At 36.9% G+C, this 22,665-nt stretch overlaps 2 protein-coding genes across 2 annotated transcripts in view; both read right to left on the bottom strand.

Moving 5' to 3' along the window:
* Positions 1 to 4,724, bottom strand: part of LOC122573282 — a 40,532-nt gene extending 35,808 nt beyond the window's left edge. Inside the window, exon 1 of the mRNA XM_043739397.1 lies at positions 4,651 to 4,724. The gene's annotated coding sequence lies outside the window, so the exon portion shown is untranslated. The remainder of the gene's footprint in view (positions 1 to 4,650) is intronic.
* A 12,563-nt stretch (positions 4,725 to 17,287) lies between these two features.
* LOC122573287 lies at positions 17,288 to 22,594 on the bottom strand. The gene is made up of 8 exons (XM_043739404.1): positions 22,137 to 22,594; positions 21,578 to 22,010; positions 21,339 to 21,479; positions 20,320 to 21,008; positions 19,649 to 20,030; positions 19,409 to 19,574; positions 19,224 to 19,332; positions 17,288 to 19,137 (listed from the first exon to the last, which is right to left on the bottom strand). Exons 1-8 carry the CDS (start codon positions 22,231 to 22,233, stop codon positions 19,061 to 19,063), a joined length of 2,094 nt encoding a protein of 697 aa, XP_043595339.1. The 5' UTR covers positions 22,234 to 22,594; the 3' UTR covers positions 17,288 to 19,060.
* Between the last annotated feature and the right edge of the window lie 71 nt (positions 22,595 to 22,665).

The raw sequence follows: 22,665 nt of genomic DNA, 5'->3' as shown, positions 1-22,665 counted from the left end.
CAACATCTTTTACGTTTACTTACCCCTAAATCTTACTATCACGCATTTACATGAAAGCATTCAGTTGAAAAATCAATTATGTTCTTTCAAACAAATATAATTTTCTTTGACAATTTATATACCCTGAAATTCATCGCCTTCAAGCGACATACACGCGTTAACTCGTGGTAAAGCCATTTGAAGAAAAACGATAAAACACGCAGACCAAAAGCTGAAATTTCTGACCATCCCCCTGGAAGCTAAATCGAAACTGCATCAGGGTTCGTGTATACACATACATGGTGAGAGGCGATACGTTACAAGCAGTCAGGCCACGGCTTAGGTTTAGGTACTGACTTCTGGCTCGGCCTGGATACGTACGGAGAATGAGAATGGGTGGAAACCAGTCAGAGAGCGAGCCGAGTCGAGTCGAGTCGAGCGTCTGGTGCGTTTGACGTTGATACCACGATAAGATGAAAGAGCCTCGAAGCTTATATCCGACCTATATGACTGTATTGTTGCGCACGTCTAAGCATAACGTAATGCGGTGCCGATACACGGCTGATATATATTTCAGACGTGGTATTTGCTCTTTATCGAGAGGGAGAAATACGAATCCCTCCGAGGGATTGCTGGGAGATGTTCTCCTCGAATAACTTTGGAAACTGATCTGATTGTGTCCCATTTCGGGCTGAATCTAGCAATTAAGATATTCCCTATCGGGAAATCGAGACGTCCGACAGCAAACGTCGCTTGTGGCTGTAAGAATCTTAAGAGTGGTTATATTCGAAATAAAAATATCTATACTCTCATATCTCATATAATATCTAACTTTCATCCGCTCGAAGTAAAGTGTATACGCGAAGTTCAAAGTGTAAAATAATTGAAATATCAAGAATGAATTGAAGGAAACAGGAGTTAAAAACTTAACCCTGTGAAAGTTACGCAGTTGTACAAGTGACTTTTCTCCTTTTCTAACCAAATGTATCCTTCATCGGAAATCACTTTTAACTTTAACAAACCTTAATTTTTCGAACAATTTTCTTAATGAATTATTATCTACTCTATAAATGTTAAATCCTTCTTTACACGAATTCTAACGTAACCAAGATACGACGATACCAGGAAAGAACATTTGCCCGGTGAAAACAAAAATCGTCGAGGCGTAATGCACATGGATGAAGCGATACCAAAAAATAGCAGGGCACGCGAACACATGTATGATACGTGTACCTGAAACACGGGCTGCAGAATTACGCGTATACCTAACATCCGATTCACCTGTTTTCCGGCGTTTCGCCGATTGGCTGCCGTAGCGGTGTCGTTTCGTTCCTTCGTTTTTCATTCGACCAGTCGAAGAGAAAGCGAGATAGAACATGGGCGGTTCGTTTATTTAAACTGCAGGTGCCAGTGGAAAAATGCGGCCTCTACCCTCCGAACCGACCACACGAACACACTCTCCTACACGCGACTTGCACACGATATCACGTGTGTGTACGTGTACAGAAACGTAGAAAAGAGAGACATACACATCGATGCGGCCTGCGGCTGACGAGCGACCGAACAACAAACGCCAACCAGGAAAACGTGGAACCGCGGCTGATTGCGGCTTGAAAATCAAGCCAAACCCATTGTCGGGACGTCCTATTAGTTTTCCATTTACCCGTGACTCTGTCTCGCTCTTCTTCTCTTTCCCTCGCTCGCTCAACCTTCCGTTTCTTCTGCCTTCTTTTTGGGAGCGTCTTAATTCTGTCGCTTGATGCACCATGAAACGAACAGAGAAGACATTTCGAGATCTATGGTGACAAAGAATCGGTATAATGAATTCCTGATGAATTTCTAATAATGGTTATAACCTCGAAATTCATAATTTCTGAATGAAAATTTAACGTTGAATCGGATTTTTCTGTCTAATAGAATCTCTACCTATCGTATGTAATAATAAACAAATCAAACTTTGAAAGAATTATTGTTTAGGTGACGGTATTAATCGTCGTATGAGCTATTTGATTAAATTTATCAATTTGCTATTATTTATGCTATATGATGGCGATACGACGGCGTGTCATTTGTTTCTTAAAAATTAGATATCAACCGCGTATCTGTGTGATAATATTGACAAATTTATAAAAAATCGAGTTGATCAGTTTGGCTCACGTGTTAAAGGAAATCTATGAAAGAAAATGTCCTAGGAAAGGAACACAATGTCGCGATATCCAGAAGAATCATTGGTAGAATGTTACAAGTAACACGCGACGATAATGGGCCGATCGGAGTGGCCCTTGGAGTATCTTCTTAAAGGGCCTACAGACGAGATGTTTCATGGGAAGGTCAAACGTACGGATAGTTGCTATCTGTCTTCGCGTATGTATGTCGCCGGGCAGTCAGAAACACTCGTCCAGAAATGTCACCCGCACGCCGCCTCTATAAAGGATTTCTATGGATCGGTCGCGTGCCACCAAGTATATGGTTCGACGAGTTGTATGCAAGTAGAAATCGTTGTCTGCATTTAATCTGTCGGCGATTACATATTGGTCCGTTGTAAGTAGCTCCCTTTACGATCTACCGCACGATCATTCCGATATCAAATCGTGATCCCCGAAAAATGGATAAACAGATGGTGGAAACGTGTCCATAGATGGTACCATTGACCTTGATTGATCGAACGAGGAAATGATCGAATATGGAGAAATATTGTGTACAAGTTTAAATAAATCGGATGTTACGAGTGTTCTATTTGAAAAGTTCCAGGCAAACTGAAATACAACAAGAATCAAGATGTAACAATACTTGACGTTCGTAGATACGAAGTACGACAAGTTTGTTTCAACTGAATACTAGAGTTATCCGGTTCTTTGTATCCGGCAATAAAAAGTTTCCGCAACATTAGCTACCTTGTCTCTATTTCGTTCGACTACCTGGCGCATCGGAGCAGGTTATGCAAATTTCAAGAGACTGGAAATACGACCGCTCCAAATTCGTCCCGTTTCCAGTTTTAATTATCGAATTATGCCGAAAGGGAGAGAAACGAAAGGTACGGACTGTTTATTGCGACTACCCTGAAGAACACCGGGACCTTAATCGTTCAATCGAGCGGATCATGGACAAAGAGATATCATTCTTCGCGACGAATGACGTCTCTTTTATTGTGGATAATTAATGTAACTGGGAACGACGTAATTGCCTGTTAATACGAGCTGCACATCTGCGTTATGATATTGTGATCTAGTGTCTAGTAACGCTATACATAATATTAAACGAACTGAATAACACGTACCTACATATTCTAAATATTCACACTGTCGGATAACTCTTAAATTGATAAATGTTAAAATGTAAAATGAAAATTTCGTTCTAGCGAGGAAGAAAACAAAATTCCTGCATAAATTTCGTTGGTTCATATAAAGATGACCGACCGTCTTGAGAGTTTGTTCAATTCCATCGTCTGTTGCACCTTCAGTATATTGTACACGTATACACGAATAGTATCGTTACAAGCGCATACAGACTGGAAAGGTACGGACACAGTAGCAGCTTTAGACCTTATACAGCAAAGCTATGCCGTGCAACGCGAGTTGGTTGGTTCCATTTGAGTCAGGGTATCGAGGTGTCAATAGCAGCTGCTATGCTACACACAAGACCCCTGACTACGGCACCCCCTTGTTGTATTCACTTCACTTCTTCACCCTTATCTACAACTTGGACCTGGATACTAGAGGCATATTCATGTCCAGACGGTAAACGAACTTCAACAATGTCCGCAATTTTTCTGACCGATTTGTACTTCCCTTTTCTTTGCCTACCCTATCATTTTCCTCTTTATATTTCTTACCACATAAAAGGATTTAATGTATCAAACGCGAAATGGAGAAATGAATTTGATTTAATCGTATCACTTCTTAATAATGTTTTCAAGTAGCATAATCACTTGAGATTCGACTTTCCGATACGAATTCTTTATATTTTAAATATACATAATAATCGTATTTGTATCTTAGTTTGTGATCTATACGAATAAAGAAGCTACCGCAATAAGGAGAAAACTTAATTTTAAAGAATTTGAGTGACATGTAATCAATCAAAACCAAATTGGTTTTCCAAACGTATTACAAATCCATAGTCAACTAATATTACTAATAATAAACTTTCACGCTTTTAAATATGAGATCCATGCCTTTCTTTTTCTTCCAATAAGTGCGATATAGATATTGGATCTGCTCGAAACCCTTCGGATTCTATTTATTACAATCTGCAACAGTGATATATTCACGAATAAAGTATCACAACATTGAAATAGATCCTAAAATCCATCCCAATTTATACATGATTAAACCGATGATGATTATACATGATTATTATACCGGATTAAAGTGAATCGGGCCAATAAGATCCAATTAGACGATATCCCCGGTCGTATACCTACGAGAGTTGATTAGCTACTCCGATAAAGAAACAAAAGAGAAGCGGCAGGCGGATGCACACGGTCGATATGCAAGTAAGTCAGCCGATTCGGTCGCGATAAAATGCGCTTCCTCGCGGATGCAGTCTCGCAAGCTTGCAAGGTAGGTGGAGCGCCCCCGCTGTTTTTAAGCGTCGGTGACTAATTGGTGATGTCGCGGCCAGGCGTTGAGACACACCCCTCTCTCACTCTCGTCCTCTTTTGGTACTCACCCTCTCGACCGTACACCGACGACCCTCTTCTCGTCGCCTCTTCTCCGAACAGACGCCACCACCTTCCCTTTCTCCTACCTTCTAGCGCTCTTCGCACAACAGTGGTGTATTAATGGCTGCGTTCTGTCGGCACACCTACGACAGAAAATTTGAAGGTTTGTTTGCTTTTCGAGCAGCGCATTCAGTGTTCCTGCTAGTAGATTTAAATGAAAGGTATCTTGGAGTATAGGCAAATATTCGAAAAATACTAATAGGCCTTAATAGGGGATGCTAAGTATTATTTTTTTACAATACAGAAATCTTTATCACGTATGATAAAGGTGTGATTTGATTCAGACAATGTTTTATTACGTGCTTATATACAGGGAATATACCTATAGATATTATTACCTTTAAAGTTTCTACGGTTTAATAGAATGATAATAATGAGAGAACATTTATTTTTTAGCTTTATTAAATAAGTACTTGAATTGAATTGGTGTAGAAGTCTGGAACACCTTTGTAAAATACGCTACTGCCGCCTCTTATCCCCTAACCTCGCTCCTCCGACTGTTCCTCCTCAATAGGGGAGGTACAAAAGGGAGCTTTAGTTGGCTCGTTATTATTACTATACACGCCCACATGAAATAATTATACTCCGCATTAGTACGTACGTGCACCACGGAGAACGAACGTTTTCTCAATTATTAAAGTGAAAAAGAGGAGTGAATGTTTCCAATAGAAAGCATCGATTAATACGTCTTTTGAGTCTAAATCAGTATTGAAACAAAATCAATCATTATTCAATTATATACATCGATACATTTATTCGTATAGCCATTGCAATTGATTTCCACCCCTTTCATATGTTTCATATTAAACTACTTGCAATCCAATAAATAAAATTCATAACGTTAATCTCCTATCCTATATTAATCTTGCCAAAAGAGCAATTAAAAGAAGTTATAAAAATCACAAACCTATTAAAATTATAATGATACACAGTTTGATGTATTTCTATGAACTTACTTTCGATAGTCGTTAGACCATTTGTAAGAGAACTCGGTTAGTCCGGTTAGATTTGCGGGATATCCTGCGTTCGTAGATAGAACGGCTAATAATGGCGGTGGAGTCAGGTCAACGACAATGAGCTTGACTGGGTGTGAGCAACGTTTACCCCATTTTTCCTGAAAAGGAGAGGAGAGAAAAAAAAGAAATGAAAAAAATGGATGAAAAAATCGACCTCGCGCATGCCTGCCGCTTGTAACCCCTGCGTTTTTTCCACATTTTTGGAAAACGATCGAATTATGCCGCCTACTTCTGCTTTTTCCCTTTTCAATTCTCCTTTCACACCGGTAGAAACGATTTCTCTTCTTTTTTTTTCTTCTTCCCTTCTCTGTCTCTGTCGTCTGATGATTCCCGTATACGAAAGAGCAACACACGGTTGCCAACGTCCATTCGGCTTTGTACGAAAAGTTTCTCTGTCATCAGTCATTTTCTTCGGGCCGACCGACAATAATATGGTATATAATAGAATCGGCATAATGCCAGTCGCCTTACGTCCTGACACGAAGTCGAGGATTTTATTATGACACATCGCTCGTTGTTACGTCTGTCGCGCACGTTTTCGCGCTTTATGATATATAAATTGATGTATAAATTAGCGCCTAATATTTCCCATATTTTCGATTTTAGCCGGAATAAAGGGAGGTACATTATACATAGATTTGCCTGTGACAAAGTGTTTTTCGATAAGCAACCCCAAATGTTGCCAATAGTTTGCTTTTCTGTGTTATACATAAATCTATTTACTGGTAGCTTGTACGATAATTTGACTGTACTACAATTTTATTTTTGAAAATTATTCGGAACTCTGTTAAGGACTATCTTCGTTTCTATCATCGTGTTTCTTCGTCGTAAAGTTTTTATGCGATAAAATTTGTAATTAGGAAATAATAATTGTACTATATCATAATTTCATCGTATTACACTATTCTTAACATTATTAATAATTATCTCTGTTTATACTGCAGTGCTTCTCAGTTATAAATGTGTGCGAGAAAATTTATAATTAGACGATAAATTCACAGAATTGGAAAGTTCAGATGTTATCAAAATTACGAATATAGATTTCATTGAAAGTTGTTAGCGATCAGAAAAGTTCTTGATTACAATAGATTCCATCGAATGCACGTTTAGTATAATCCCCATAACGGTGTGCCCTCTTTTTGCCAGAGGCGTCGGGGTTACTAAAAGGCACACTCCAATGTTTGACCAAGCTGTGCAAATATAAACGAACATCGTGTAGATCGGTATAAGAGGAGCACAATTCAAATGTGCTTCCAAACCTCCCTGTTGGCAAACATTTTAACAGGATTAGAACACACTTACCGGGTCTAATCTGACCAAATAGTCCTATGGGAAACCGCAAGCTTTAAGTAGTTGTCATAGAGTTGTCGGCTCCACGTGATTTACGTTCTTCCATGATGTATTTCAAACGAGGAAAACTGATACTTTCTTTAGAAAAATTATCTGTAATAGGAGATAGGTAATTAACGAAGAAAATACACAATTATTCTTATATCTTATGCGTATTCTCTAATAAATACCTCGATTAAAATAGTAAAGTTATTAGAAACTAAATGTCTTCAATAAATCTGCGATGTAGCGTTTCGACGATCGTAACGCGTTATACTGCGAATTTCCCATTATTATCTCTAATTTATTTCATAATATCTTTCGCCTCTTGCTGATTTTATACTTCACTTTCGCTGGTATAGAATTAATTGCTATTCTACTACGAAGAGTCAGAGGAACACGCACGTAAAAAGCAATTTTCTGTTTATACAATTCTCCGGAAGAATTTCATCCTAACGCGTCTACAATTGAGAATATTATAAGCGGAAAAATATTGTTCGATATTATTACTCGACGGAGCGACATTACAGCCTATCTGTTATTCGAAATTCTGCTCCAACTTTCTTCTTCGTTCCCATCCTAAATAGTATAATTTACTTAAATAATTTAACATTTCGTTACTTGTTACGCGCAACAAAGCCTTCCTTTCATTGTTAAAGTTAATTTATTTCTCATCAGAAAGGCACATTTTAGAGGAGAGGGAAATCAGAAACAGAGAAATATACCTGTACTTGTGCTGCATGAAACCAACTGAATCTTCGCGCAAATATCATTCTTGCTTGATTTTTTGCAGGGTTTCCGTGCCAGCTCACGATGCGCTCCGCCGTTCATTATACATTCAAAATATTATCCTTACATGTGTGTTTGCTGTGTAAATGCAAGAGAGCTGCAACGATAGAAAAAAAAGAAAAGGTAAAAGACTGTTCAGTACGTGTTTGCTTAGAATAGCAATAGTGTCAGAGCTCATGACGTGCTCTTTGTAATCGTGACGGTCCGGATGACTGGTTGGTTAGTCTGCTCGTCTCGTGCATATGCATGCAATTGTAGACGCGTATTTGCCTTTCCACCGATTCCCACTTGTCTCCAAAGTTATACAACAAATTGCTACAAAAGGGCCACGACGAATGTAGTTTGTTATCGAAACGTTTTCGATATGACCATCTGGTACAAGAGAATTTTATTACGATTCTTCGATAAACAAATTTTGCCAATTTCTCTTTTAACTAGAAGTAAAACTTAACTTTAACCAAACCTTAACTAAAAGAGAAAAAAAAGAGAAAATTTTTCAAAGAAATATATAGCTATAAAAGGGGTATACATTTGCGCAAGAAGCATACGCATGAAGTCCCGTGATGAATATAATAGCATCTAATGGTATATTATCATTATTCGCAACTAACTCTATCGCTCTTCCTCTTTCTCAATTCTCTCATCTCTATCTCTCTTCATCTCTTCTTCATCCGCTATTGGAACACGCCTGCTGCACTCGTAGATGTCCATTAATCACGGACATAAGCAGGCGACTAATTGTTGGGTTTCAGGGAGAGAGGTATAGACAGAGTGGAATGGATAGAGAGGCATAAAATAACGTCCCTTTATCGAAGGCATGCACCCCTTACACACGATGGGCCCTTCGATTCATCCGGAGATCGGGAGGATCACGCTGTGAAAGTGATCGTGGATCGTGCGACGGGACGTGACTTGTCGATTTCACAATCGTTTATTATTTCTTCCCGGTCGTCGACTATTCTACCCGACTGTGTCTCGTGTTCGTGTGACGACGCTCTTAACATCTCAGAAAGTACATATTTCACGAATAACTTGCGTTAAGCGTTTATTTAAAGTTTTCTAAAATTGTCCAATTATTTCGTTAAAAATTATTGAACTTGGAATAAAATTTAATTTTATAAATAAGAAAAAAGAAAAATGCATGTTAGCGGAAGTATGACAGATCGTGCCGCGAATAGAGAGAAAAGCTTCCCATAAAATTGGGCGATCATTTGCGAAGCATTTAAAGGCGGAGCCATGAAAAAACAGACTACCCCATTGAGGACAATTGCAGGAATGTCAGCAGAGAGAACGAACGTAAAGGTGCGATGTGCCTATAGGTACAAATCAACGGCGTACGTCGCTTCTCCATAATCCATCATCGCATGCCTATTCGCGGAACAGAGAGACGATCTGTCATCCACTTTCGTTTCGTTGCGTCAGTCCATTCTACCCGAAACATTTCGGTCCTTGCCTCAGCCATTTAGCTGAACTCAGCCACAGCTTCTTTTTTTAATATATATCTCTGATTTTTTTAATTCGTCCCTTCTTTCTACCTTCTTCTTTCCATCTGCACTCGACTGTCGAAGCGTCTCTTTTTTACTTCTTCTTCAATTTCGTTGCATTTTATTCTCCTTCTTCGTTTACAAGAATAGTTATCAAGATTACAGAAATTGTAATTATCTTCATAGCCTTTGTGCATAATTGAATTCATAATATTAATTAATAAATTATTGTGCAAAAGGATCTTGTACCTTTATTACAATTTCATTATAAATTTTGATCTATAGATACTAGAAACATTTAACATTTGCATTCCAAAAGTAATATGATATAAATAGCGATACATTCTACGTATGCGAAACAATCCTACAGACGTCTAAAAGGCAGGATCTATTTGTCATTAGGTCTGAAATAAATGTGCAACTGGCGCGGCTTGTTGTACCTCGATGCGCATCCATCCTACAGAAATCGGTCGTCACTAATGACGTTGATTCGTTCTACTTCGTCGCCGCTGCGCCGCTAGTATTCTTTGAGATCCTTGCACCGTTCAATCAACAGTTCTGCAAATGATTTGGCAGCCTGCACGCACCTGGTTTATCGAAATTTTCCGACAACCTTTACCAAGGAAAGCGATCGTTAGTTTGGCCTCAAAATTCATTATTTGTTCGTAATCTAATCTTCTAACTAAAAAATATTCGCGTCTTCCATTTTGTGATTAATAAATCTATTTGTCTTCTATGTGACCACAAAATTCATTCTAAATTCAGTAACTCGATTCGTTTAAATCGTCGAATACTAAATTCATCGTTTGTTGTTTCTTAAACCGTCGCTGCGTAACGTCATGATGCTACAGCTTGGTGAAAGATAAATGGCGTAATGGTCGATAACGAAAAAATAAAAGGAATAATAGGGTGGTGGGTCTCGGTTCGTTACAACGATCGCCGTGCAGACCGGAATTCGGGGGAGAGGGTGTCCACCCGTCCTACGTTTCCAACCCCTCGCAGGAAAGTTCGCGCTTAATATTATTAAATTGAAGGACAATGGCGGTGGCCCATGACACGCGACGTTTAAACGATTTTAATAACATTTCACGGAGATTTTTTTAATAATATGATAATAAAGGGAAATGAAAGAAAACGCTCAAGGGATTATTATCATTCTGTCACGGAGGCTCCAACCACACTTCGCTCTGCCTCCATCTGCCTCGTCCCGTCCCTTTTCATCCGTTACCCAACCTGCCGCTTCGATTCTCATCGCCAGATATGCCGGAACTTCTGTTTCGCTTTCGTTTTAATATTCGTCGAAAAAGAATTCAGTATCTTCGCCTCGTTGCTCCCACGCGTTCCACCACTACCTTTCAGCCCTTTTAATTTCTCATTCCCCTTCTCGCCATACCTTATTCTCGATACCGATCCTTTTATTGAGAGGCAGAAGTTAATATTGGCCACGTTCATGTTCATGTTCACCCCTGTGTTTCGTGTTTCAATTAAAACCGTCTTTACCGGTTTCACGTACTTGCGGTCAAGAACGTGTCTGTTCCGGTCACCTTGGCATTCTTTTCATCCATAGATTGATTTATAGGTATTATCTTATCCTTCTTATTATTACGTTATGATCACGGACGATATGTGTTCTGACAAATACATCATACAAGAAATATAATGAACATTTTTGTTGATCTAATTCCCATGTTACTTATTGTTAAAAAAACTATGATAAATAGAAAAGTGTCTTAATTTCAGTGGTTTTTCTGAATAAATACAGTTTTATAATTTTACATTTCAAAGATAAAGCCAAAAAACGTGAAACGCGAAACGTGAATCTTCAATCCTTATGATAATCCATCTTAAGCACGATATGTCCCTCATTTCGACTTCGAATCAACTATAGCTCACCTTTCATGGTTTTTTACTTTGTATAGAATAAAGGAGTGATGCGCGGAAAACGCGACAAGCATTACGGGTTAAAGAATGGGGATATTTTACGCTCAGTAAAGCACAGTCCATCGGGCAAGTCCACCCCTATCCATGCACAATAGACGGGGTGGTTAGGTGCCCTAGGTGTCAACCCGGCCTCGTTTTCGTACGGGTGGTCTCCTTTCGATACTGTTCTCTATTTTCGTCGAGTAGAGCTCGAGCACCTAAAAGAGTTCCCTTTCGGAACGTTCAACATGTTTCATAATACAGGACGTGTTGCATATTCTTTTAACCTATTTGTTGCATTTCTCTACGAGCTAAAGACAAATGCAAAATTTTTTGACTTAGAAACGAAATATTAAATGTGCCATTTTTTTATCTCAAAGATTAGATATAATAGACAGTTGGAATGTTATCAAATGCGAAAATTCCAAAAATTCGTAGCGAAATATTACATATAGGGTAGTTACTTAAGTATGTACATAATCGATTTTAATATTTAAAAGAAACTGATTTTATTATGGTATTATTAATAACATAAGTGGTAACTGATAATTAAATTAAATTTAAGTCACTTCGATAAGAATTATTCAATTGACCAGTCAATTTTAAACTATTGAACGTATCAAAACACGATCACAAGGCACAATTATCGTAGTTCACTCTAGTCCAAGAACTTCCTTCGTTTCTTGTTGTTCGCCACAATTAGGTTGTTTTCCCCGGCGGAAATTTCGGGTGCTCGAGAGAAGGACGAGAAAAACGTTGGATGGATGCCCGCGATCATTATCATTAACGCGGCCGACACGGGCGTAGAACTCGGCCCAACGAAGCATAGATAAAGCTACAAAATATTAATCTCTTGTCGGGGCGAATGTATTTTTCAAAATTTCAACGTGCCGTTCTATAATGCTCCAATAGTTAATGCGGGACCATTAGTCAAACGTCGGGGCTCGTGCACACGAAAAGAGAAATTTCGATTTTAAATCGCTACATTTATCATGCAAGCAGGCGCATATGACACCGTTCTGATTTTATTTTGTTTCTCTTTCTTCCCTCTCCCCGATTCCATCTCTACGCTCCAAACCCTTTTTTTCTCTCTCCCCCCTCGTGTTTCTCTTCCTCTATTTCGAGAACCGCTACAACGTATGGGCTACTGGTTGCGAGTTGTTCCCTATTTTTTGAAAACCGATCCGCTAATAACTTGTAGCCATATTTTTTCCTTGGCCCGCGCTTCAAAGCGCGAGACCCAGATTCAAAAACGGATTGCTGAAAAAGAATCGCACGTTGATTGATATAGGAATTTTCAATCGAGCGATGAATATTTTGGTAACTGAAGCTATCGAACGACTATACTTAATTGATTCGATTATTTTCATTCTTGTATCATGCTAGGGTAACTTTTAAACTTTCTCGTTCTTAACTTGATAGACATATCAGTTTAATTATACATAGGTACCTATTAACGATAGTACCATAAATATAGTAAACATTGAAATTAGGTTCAAGAGTTGTAATACCCCAAACGATTTAATTTGTTGCTACCATTTTTGTTAAATTTATTAATTTGCTATTGAATATGTTAAGGAAAAAACATTTTGTGGAATAATAAATTAACAAAAGATTTGATCTTTTTACGATATTTTCAGATAGTTCAAGAAAATGCGATCGGTCGCCACAAATTGGCAATTAATGCGTACGAATGATTCCTGGGCCCTGTAAACAGTAACATATATTTTGCAAAAGCGTCACCTATACCTAATCTAAAACCCATACTTGTCTCATAAAGTACGCTTCCATTCATCCTTCCTCATAAACATGCTATCAGAAAATAATAAAAACGCTAAGGGAAATCGGCCTGATTCCGCACCGGGAGCCATAACACACCGGGCCAGCTCGTAAATTTTGGACCGCCGTTTTACTCTCCTATTTATTTCTCCTTTCCGAGAAATCGATCAGAGTATAACTCAGGTATCAAAATCGAATCGGTCTTAAGCGAACCACGTCGCGTGAAATGTAGCAGAAATTTTTATTAACGGCGGTATTACTTTTTGGGGACCAAAGAAGTTACCTATGGGTTAATTTCAATCAAATCGAATCTTCATTTTAATACCGTACACATATTAATTATTGTTCGCGTCTCTCAATGTATAAATTTCTCCTTGGTTTATTAGTGAAAATGATTAAACTTTTATAGTAAAGAGCAACTTACTTGCAAATGGATATGCAATATATTTTTATAAGATAAATCGTTAGATATCTTAATACAGATATAAGACATCGGACCTCTTGAATTCGTCAAGATTAATAACTAAATTAAATATAATTTATAGCCACGTATCATAGACATGTTCATTAAATAGTTAATCTAAAAAAAAAAGAGAATTATTCTCAATTATTTCAAACATTAAAAATGTATTTCATTTATTCAACTGAATACTTAGAAATATGCCAATAGAACGATAAATCGATTATTTTAGTTTGTTAGGAGCTTCAACATGTTTATATCTGCACGATATTAATTACTGAAGGTAATTCGGTATATGTCTGCCGCTTTAGAAATTAACCTTCGAATACATCGTCGACTAAATTTTCATTAAACGAAGATTAAGCGTTCTCATGTGAGAGAAACCCGCGAGACGCGCGCCTTTGATCGCTTCTTCGCCACAATTGCCTGTCAGTGCAAGCATACGCACGATATTCTAGCTGATCAATTAATTACGTACCTCTAGCATATTAATAAAATTCCAAGCTATCAAAGTATAAACGTTATTTTCGTCTTTTCCAATCGATTTCAGAGAGCAACGAGCGAAAATGTTTTTCAAATAACATTTTGGCACGCGCTGATGACTATAAAATGAATATGTTTTGTTAATATTTGCATACATCACGGTGTACCAACGCATAGGGCAATAAACAAATGCATAATAGTATGAATATTCATGATCGGTTAACGATGGACAATCATGAAACATACAAGAGCAGCACAACTATTCCACATTTTGCATATACACATAAAATATATCTAAAAATTTACCATACTGCTTGAAAGTTAATCTTACAAATTTTTATATTATTAGCGTTTCATTTGTCAATTTCATACAATTTGCTCTCATGCTCCAGCTATTTCACTATTTTACAAAACCTCATTACTGAAGTGTACATAAGAATATTATATATCACAAACCTTCTAAACTTCTTTAAACTATTTATAAATCATTCAAAATCATAAAAAGTTAGAATCAGACCTTTGAGTTAACTTGGAATTATATTTTGACTTCTAGTCGAAAGAAGCAACTATGTTGCGATAAAACCAAAGGTAGATCCACTAGTTCACAGATCGTCGCAGGTACAACGCGACCATTGAAATGTTTGAGGTACAAACGAGGGAAAAAAGGGGGTTGCTTCTCCCAGGAAGGTCTGCGAATGGTAAACTGGGCGTAACCCCCAATATCATCTTACAAGTGTGCGCAGGAATCGGCGCCAGGGATCGAAAGGGAGAGAAAGAGAAACAGAGAGGATAAAACGTGGCTGATTTATTTATCGAATCATAAATTACCGGGGTTACAATACGTGGCAGCATGCAAAAGCCCGCGCGTCTCTACGGTGTTCCTTTTCTCTCTGTTCCTCCCAAATGGTGGATCGAAAATGCGGTGAGGGACCGAGGGCGTAAACGTAACGCATGTTTGCATTGCGTGCCCAACCGGAAACACGATTTATACGATGCAAATTAAATGTGTACGCTACACACACGCGCCTGGCTAACATTCGTTCATAACAAAAATCCCCTGCCGAATCTATCGTTGTTATTCTTAACGTTTTCATTACTGTGTCTCGTGCTTGCGACTTGTTCCTTAACTACTTGTGCGTGCTATCTAATTTGACTCCAATTCTCATGAAAAGACTTTCATTTATTCTAAGAAAATTTAAGAAGAATTGTAAACAAGAGGTGGTAACGACTTGTGTAAAACTTGTGTAGGTTTATTTACCTATTAGCACGTTCTTCTCCATTTTTATGTAGTTTAAAGTCGATTACGAATCTTGTGATAAGTACCTTCGATAGCTTACGTGTATTACTTCTACTTGTTTTATTCACATTTTATTTCAAATATTTTAATTGCAACATATACATACATAAAATCCTGTAGAAATATGTAATGAAATTTCTTGTCATTCCGTTCTTAATATTTTATAGACGTAACATGTGAATTTTATTCTAATTCTCATGTTTTGTTCAAACCACTGAATAGAATATGAAGATTGATAATTATGGCATTCGTTTGAATACAAAGTTTCAGCAATTGTCAAATGGATCTATGATGGTCTAGTATTTGTGAGCGATTATTATTATAGGAACTAAAACACTTACGTGGTTGGAAGTACGGTTTGGAACCCTTTCTAAATCAGAATATTGAATAAACTGTGATCCATTTGAAACGCGTGCGGGGGATTTTTCACGGTCGCGTCCACATGTCTACCAATTAGATACGCAAGATACAATCACTATTACCCTCCGTGGCCTGCAAGCAATTATTCATTTCTCGCAGCAATAAAACGTCTTTTTATTATAATTTTTATTCATTATCACCTTTCGATGAACAAGAGATTTCATTAAAGAATTTTCAAGATAAATACAATTTCGAATCAAAATTATTACACTTCCGCTGTATTATTATTAGATCGCAAATTTATGGTTGGTTCGACAGAGCAAAAGATTGTTTCTACCTACTTGCTTCGCGTTAAATAACCAATTTATAACACGTTACAAGTAGAATTCATTTTAATGTGATTCGAATGAATACCCTTACCAGTTACCTAGCCGTGTTGTGACAATGTTTAGGGAACATTTTGGGGTCTAACATTTGTGTACGCTCCCCTTTTTAGCCAGTTTTCATTGTACAACGAAAACGTATCGGCCATTGACAAATGGGAGATATTAATTTTAACGTACCAGAATTTCGCGTGACATCCACGTCATGGGATACTACCCTCGATTGTCGCGTTCATTCTCCCGTGCTCCTCTCAAAATTCGCTAGATACATCCAGATACCATAAATGTAAAATCTAAAATATCAGATTTATAAAATTCATAAACTATCATAGATTTATTCTGGACTTTCTGCAATAAATGCAATTGAAATATCATCTAATTAAATAGCTTTATCTTTACTACATAATAATGATGTATCTGATATTTCAACACAATAAAAAAAATCTAGCAACAACTAAAATTTGTAGTATATTAGATATTCAATCATTTTCTATTTCTAAAAATTAATTCGTTCATTCATTCAGAGCAGTGTATTAAAAGATACTTATCGAATGTTTCAATAGTTCTATCGATGTTGGACGATTTCATCGTAATGGTTGTACTTGATCATACGTGTAGTATTCATTCTTATAATATAAAACATACCTACTACTTATCCCGGACACGGAGTTAAGGCCGTAAAATGACGCGAACGTATCAGACGGAAATACGTTCGAAAAGGTAGGGCGACATTGGGAATTGAAAAATAGTGCCTTGGGCCGCTGTCGTTCACAGTGATGGTTCCGTGACAGCCAATGTAACGCACGAATTAACGAAATAATTGATTTTCATACCGTTCGGAGTCAGCGGCGCGCGCAAAAGACTGAGCGAGCCGATCGCCGAACCGAGGAGATATTTTCTCGATTTCCTGACCACAGGTGCATCCACGTTACTGCATCGTGTATGAAAAAGCTTCAGCCTTAGGCGAATTTTCCTTTACAACGCGAAAATACTTGGCTCGTTTTTCATATAATTCTATACGCTCCTTTCCCGATTTAACATGAATACTACTGTGATCTTTACCATTATAAGCAAACAATATTTTAACAATTTTGAAAGATATCTAAAATCTCTCGTTTCTTATTATCGTATACATTGTCTTATTACATTGCTTTATTACATTATTATTATCTCCGTATATATTACTGAAATTAATCATTTAGAATATATATCATTAATAAAAAGTTCATTTTTAATATTTAACAATTTCTGCTTGAACATCATATATTTACAACATTAATAAATTCTCGATGAAATGAAACTAAAACTTAAAGAAGACTAAAATGTTTGTTAATACATCTATTAGTTTTCACATTAAGTAAAACTAAATATTTTAATAAATTGCATATGTGCTTATCGCGACAGACGAGGCGTGTTCCACTTTCTGGCTAATAATTCACCAAAGTCGAGTAAATCGGCGTGTCTCGTAACGTTAATAGGTAAAGCGAAAGAGATTATTCGTAGCCAGCTGGATAATATAAGCCGGCGAGCACGCTGCTATATGGATGGGGGGTCGGTCGAAGGAAGGAAACGAAGGCGGAAAGAGAAAGAGAAGGAAAACGGGGAGAGAGAACAGATTTATATTTGAAATTAGATTAAGCTCCTGCGCTTGAAAGCTATATAAACGCCCCTCTAGCCAGCAGTGCCGCGTACGTTCCGCGTTCTGCAATCCACTAAGAGGAGAGACTCAATAAACCAACCACTCACTCTCTTTCTTCCTTCATCTTTTTCTCTTTCCCATTCTCTTTTTCCCTTTCTCCCTCGTATCTTTTCTTTTCCTTCGTTCACTGCATTTTTACAGAATCCAACTCTGTTCCTTGCTTTCTTGCTACATATCTCTTTTTTATTTTTATCAATAAAACTACCCGTCAAATCGTCTTATTTCTCTTTCTTCCCAGTTTTGCGAAGTGTATGATCTTCCTTGTGTGTTTCTATTTTTCACGAAGAAGTAACCATTCTGCTTATCCTGCTTTATACTTTCGCCAATCCGTAGATACACTCGTATTATTCTTGAAATAGCTGCGTGGAACTCGAGATATTATTCGTGCTTTCTCTGACGCCTTTTGTTCTAGCGGAAGACATCGACTTTGCCACAGTACTCTTACGATTAACTTTCTTTTCTTCTGATTTTCCTTTCTGGTCGCAATTTCCATATTCTTTATTTTATACTAACTTAAATCCTTTTATTATTGTTACAAACTTACTGGTTATGACAAGTTTCCTAATGTTTTTCAGGATCCTTGTACAACATAGCAATCCATTTTGACTTGTAATTTAGATCAATATTAAAGAAGTAAAGTAGTGTAAATTGTTTTGTAAATTATAATTATAATTATATTTATAAATAAATATATATATATTTATTTATCTGTTTATTTATTTATTTATTATTTATTATATATTAGAGATCTTGATTTCACGTGTACCTAAAATATACGTGTACACATATAGTTAATATCTCCGTGTTTTAATCTGTGTACTTCTCAATACACGGGTATATGGGTATTGAAATATACAGATCGTAATATCTGTACATGCATCCGTGTACTGACTTTCACGGATACACGTGTATAGAAATTATATAATTTCACATGTATTAATCCATATTTCATTTTTAATTAAATATCAGAATGTTTAGATATGCAAATAAGTAAATAATTTGTGATAGTCCAGTAACATTTTCATTATTGCATGAATTTTCTGACGATATTCGTTTGAAGTACTAAGGTATATTTTTAAAAAAACTATAATTTCGGAAAATTCGGGACGTTTCAAACTTGAATGGAACGAAAGTGATACTCTTTCATTAAACCATATATCCTGTTTTTTTTATCTAAGTACACGTGTACACGTGTATTTTCAATATACGCTCAAAATCAGGAACTATAATATATATATACGTATATATGTTTATAAGAAAACACACTCTTTATAAACTATTAACTAAAAATTATCATTTTTAAATTATCTATAGCTAAAGTTTTCAATCAATGAGGTTTATTAATCTTGTATAATAACTCTACATGGGAGTCTGTAATGTACCTGGACCCACACCATATCCGTATCCTTGAGGTCCGAAATTTCGAACGTAACATTCTAAATAGCAGCATAAAATCGATCGTTTCGCTAACTAATAACTATAAAGAAGAATAAACAAGATTATAAAGATCAAAATAACTAACGTTTGCAATAAATTTCCCCACAATTCTCCTGATACGTTAAGGGTTCCAAGGGTTTTCTGCAGCAATAGCAGCTGAAGCATGTATTATGGAACGGTATACCAGACACAATCTTGAACGGGCAACGTTCACGCGTTTCAATGTTAATTAATAGAAAACTATTAATTGATCAAATAATTCAAAATTACCTGCATTTCAGCTTGATACACTTTTCGGCCACAGCGCTGACAATCAAGGCCTCCGCCAAAACAATCGCATGCAGTTTTCGGTCGGCAACATCCTAGGTCAATGGGATCTGCTCTGTCGGTACTACAACACCTTCTGGTTCTTACTCGACATATTGGACTTTTTGACCTTCATAGGTAAAGAAATGTCACTAGTAAGGCACCATCAAATAATATAAAGTGACAATATTGAAATGTTCTTACCGGCAGCAGCATGTGCTACCTCCATTTCCACAACAATTTCCACTTTTTGGACCACAACAACAAATTACTTGAGGAGGACACGATCGTGGTGGAGAACAAGGTGAACACGGTCGACAAGGTGGTACCACGCAAGATTTCGCAGGTAAACACGTTTGTCCAGGTTTTCCACAACCACCACGACATCCTCCTCCACAACATCCACCTCCACCACAACTTTGAGATTCTACAGTGCACGGTTGACGGCATCTAAAAATCGGTTTCTTGCAAATTGGCCGTTCAAGCGATGATAAACAACAACAACGTCTCTCAATAACTGGTTGAACATTGGATGAACAGGTTGTACAGGACGTTACAGCTGTGCGACATTGTTCTGATGGGTCTCCTGAAACATAAAAATTACAATTCTGTCTAGTTTTCTTTATAAATAAATTGTTTTTATGTACTATAGTAGATTCCCGGTTATCAAGTCCCGTTTTAATCAGATTGTTACTAAAATGAAAATAATTGACATATTCCGTTGTCCACATTATCTAGAAATACCTTTTATAAATAATAGACAGTGTAGATAATTGATAGTGATAATTGGTATATATTTTCGGATTAACTAACTATTCAGTCCTATAAGGGCAGTTAAGCGGGAGTCTACCATGCTTGGAACTCAGTATATTTACTTCTGCAAAGACAAGTAGTTTCAACTTTTGTTGTTCCACACGAAGGTCTAAGACGAGGTCCGCACGGTCCACCGCATCCTCCCCGCATTCGTTCGTTTTCATCAAGTGATGAGTTCGGGCCACTTTGATGAGCGTACGTCATCATGTCTTCTTTCGACGATGCATCGTCTTTTTCGTTCATTATTCTGTACGTGCGCGACTCTGAATTGCCTTTGACGCAACGATCTTGCCCACGATTCTTCTCGATGTCATTGCATTTGCTTATCGTATCTTCTTCACCGCACTCTGACGCGCTTTTTTCAAAATGCATTCTGCCACTATCTTCGGTATGATTTACGTTAACATTTTCGTATCCGCCGTCATTTTTACCAACCGAATCGTCCGCTTGCCAAATATCGTAAGTATCATTATATTCCTGCCTATTATCGTTATTGTAACGGAGCCTATGATGAGCATCCTGCATTTTCGTGATACAATTCTGGTGATTTTCGCGCATATTTCCGAAGACGACGTCATGGAACGAAACTCGTCGTCGGGAAGGCAGCGGACTGCGAGGCGGTGGTACCGGCGGATACGCAAATTTTCGTCTTGACGGAATAACGACGCTAATGTCACTAAATTCATACACGGGGTCGTATTTATTAATTTTATTATTCCGGTTGATAGTTGTCACTTGAGATTTGTCTATGCTGGAAATATCTACGCTTAGAAAGCCTTATTTTGACAAGTTGTCACTGCACTGATGTTTTTAGATAAAAATACAGAAATAAAAATAGAAATTTGAAATCAATGACGCAACGTGGCAACTAAACTGTTAAGCAACCATTAAAGGATTTGAAACTACCGATATCTTACCAACGGATGCTATTTCCGGTGAAAAGTTGTAAATACAAATTCAACGTAAATGCTAGTCTAATATATCCAATTATTTTTGCACTTAGGGCTAAACATTTCTTCAGAAATAGCTTACAAAAATCTGGAAGAATAGGAATAAGGAAAATTCAGAAAATTTGATATACCTTAATTGAGCCTCTGTAATGTTGACTTCATTATTACTAAACAAAATCTTTGGCTCAGATTGATCTGGTTCTTGTTTCTGCGCTTCAAATCGACAATCTTTCGCGATATCGTTATTCTTCTGCGACTCCAGAGACAACGTACTGTTTTAATAAGAGCATCATTAACAAGGCATTTTTGGTTGAAACTAGGTGTGACCAGAAAAAGCAGAAATATGTATGTATTGAGAATAAATTTAAACCTGCGGAACTTAGAATGTTGACGATTATACCACGTAGTAATTGCGTTAGGACTGGGTGAGGGGTCGCAAATTGTTGTCATTGAATGGACAACACTTAGATTTGCACACTCGTTTTCTAAGAAATGCTTTTTCTCCTTGTCAAAGTAAACGTTTGTCTCCTCGACTTCGCTACCTCCACCGCGAAGTCTATGCTTGTCAGATTGATAATGTTGATTTCTATTTAGTGACGCATTACCGATTGAATTTTCTGTGCCATAACACTGGCAATTTAATGATTCTTGTGCCGAAATTGTTAAAGTTACAGGCGAGTGCTGTACTTTTTTGATTTCATGATTCGCAGTTGACAAAGACAAGCGAACGTAACAATTCTTGCAAAATAATTCACCGAAATGCGTCACGACGTTACAACTATTCAATAATTTTCGACAATTACCTATGGAGCATTGAAAGTCAAATTTAAATAATCTTGGATTTATAATCGTATAATGAAAGAAAACATTACAAGAGGAAGTCTAATTGACTTAGACTAAATTCTTTAATAGAAATTTACGATACTAACGACAAGAAAAACAAAATGTATGCCAAACTTTTCCAAGAGCTAATTTCTCTTCTGCGAAGTAAACCTCGCGATTACAACGTGGACAAACTCCAGGCATTTATTAATCAACGTTATTTACTTCTTGTTAGTATTTGAAAACACATGTTGCAATGATTTTTACATATTACTATCCTCAATTATACTATACACAATTTACATATTAAAATCCTCTTCTATTAAAATTCCTTCGATTACTTGTACGATGTGCGTTCTAACATTTATGGACGTTTACAGAATAATCATTTAGAACACAATAAATTTCACACATAGTTATTTTTTAATTTTGTAATAATCAATTTTTGTTATATAAAAACAATCTATACAAATTTCCCAAAATATGTTAAAAAATGTCGAACATCAATTACAGATCGATGTAAAACAAAACACAAGCATAAATATTATAAAATAATATTAGAGACTGTTAATATGCAAGATTATATACAATTATCTTTTACAAGTAATAATGCCAAGTATATTTCATTTATTGTAG

The sequence above is a fragment of the Bombus pyrosoma genome, linkage group LG12, assembly GCF_014825855.1.
Source record: "Bombus pyrosoma isolate SC7728 linkage group LG12, ASM1482585v1, whole genome shotgun sequence".
NCBI classification, from domain to species: domain Eukaryota; kingdom Metazoa; phylum Arthropoda; class Insecta; order Hymenoptera; family Apidae; genus Bombus; species Bombus pyrosoma.
The sequence above is the reverse complement of the archived record's forward strand: the minus strand, read 5'-3'. Positions and strand labels throughout refer to the sequence as shown.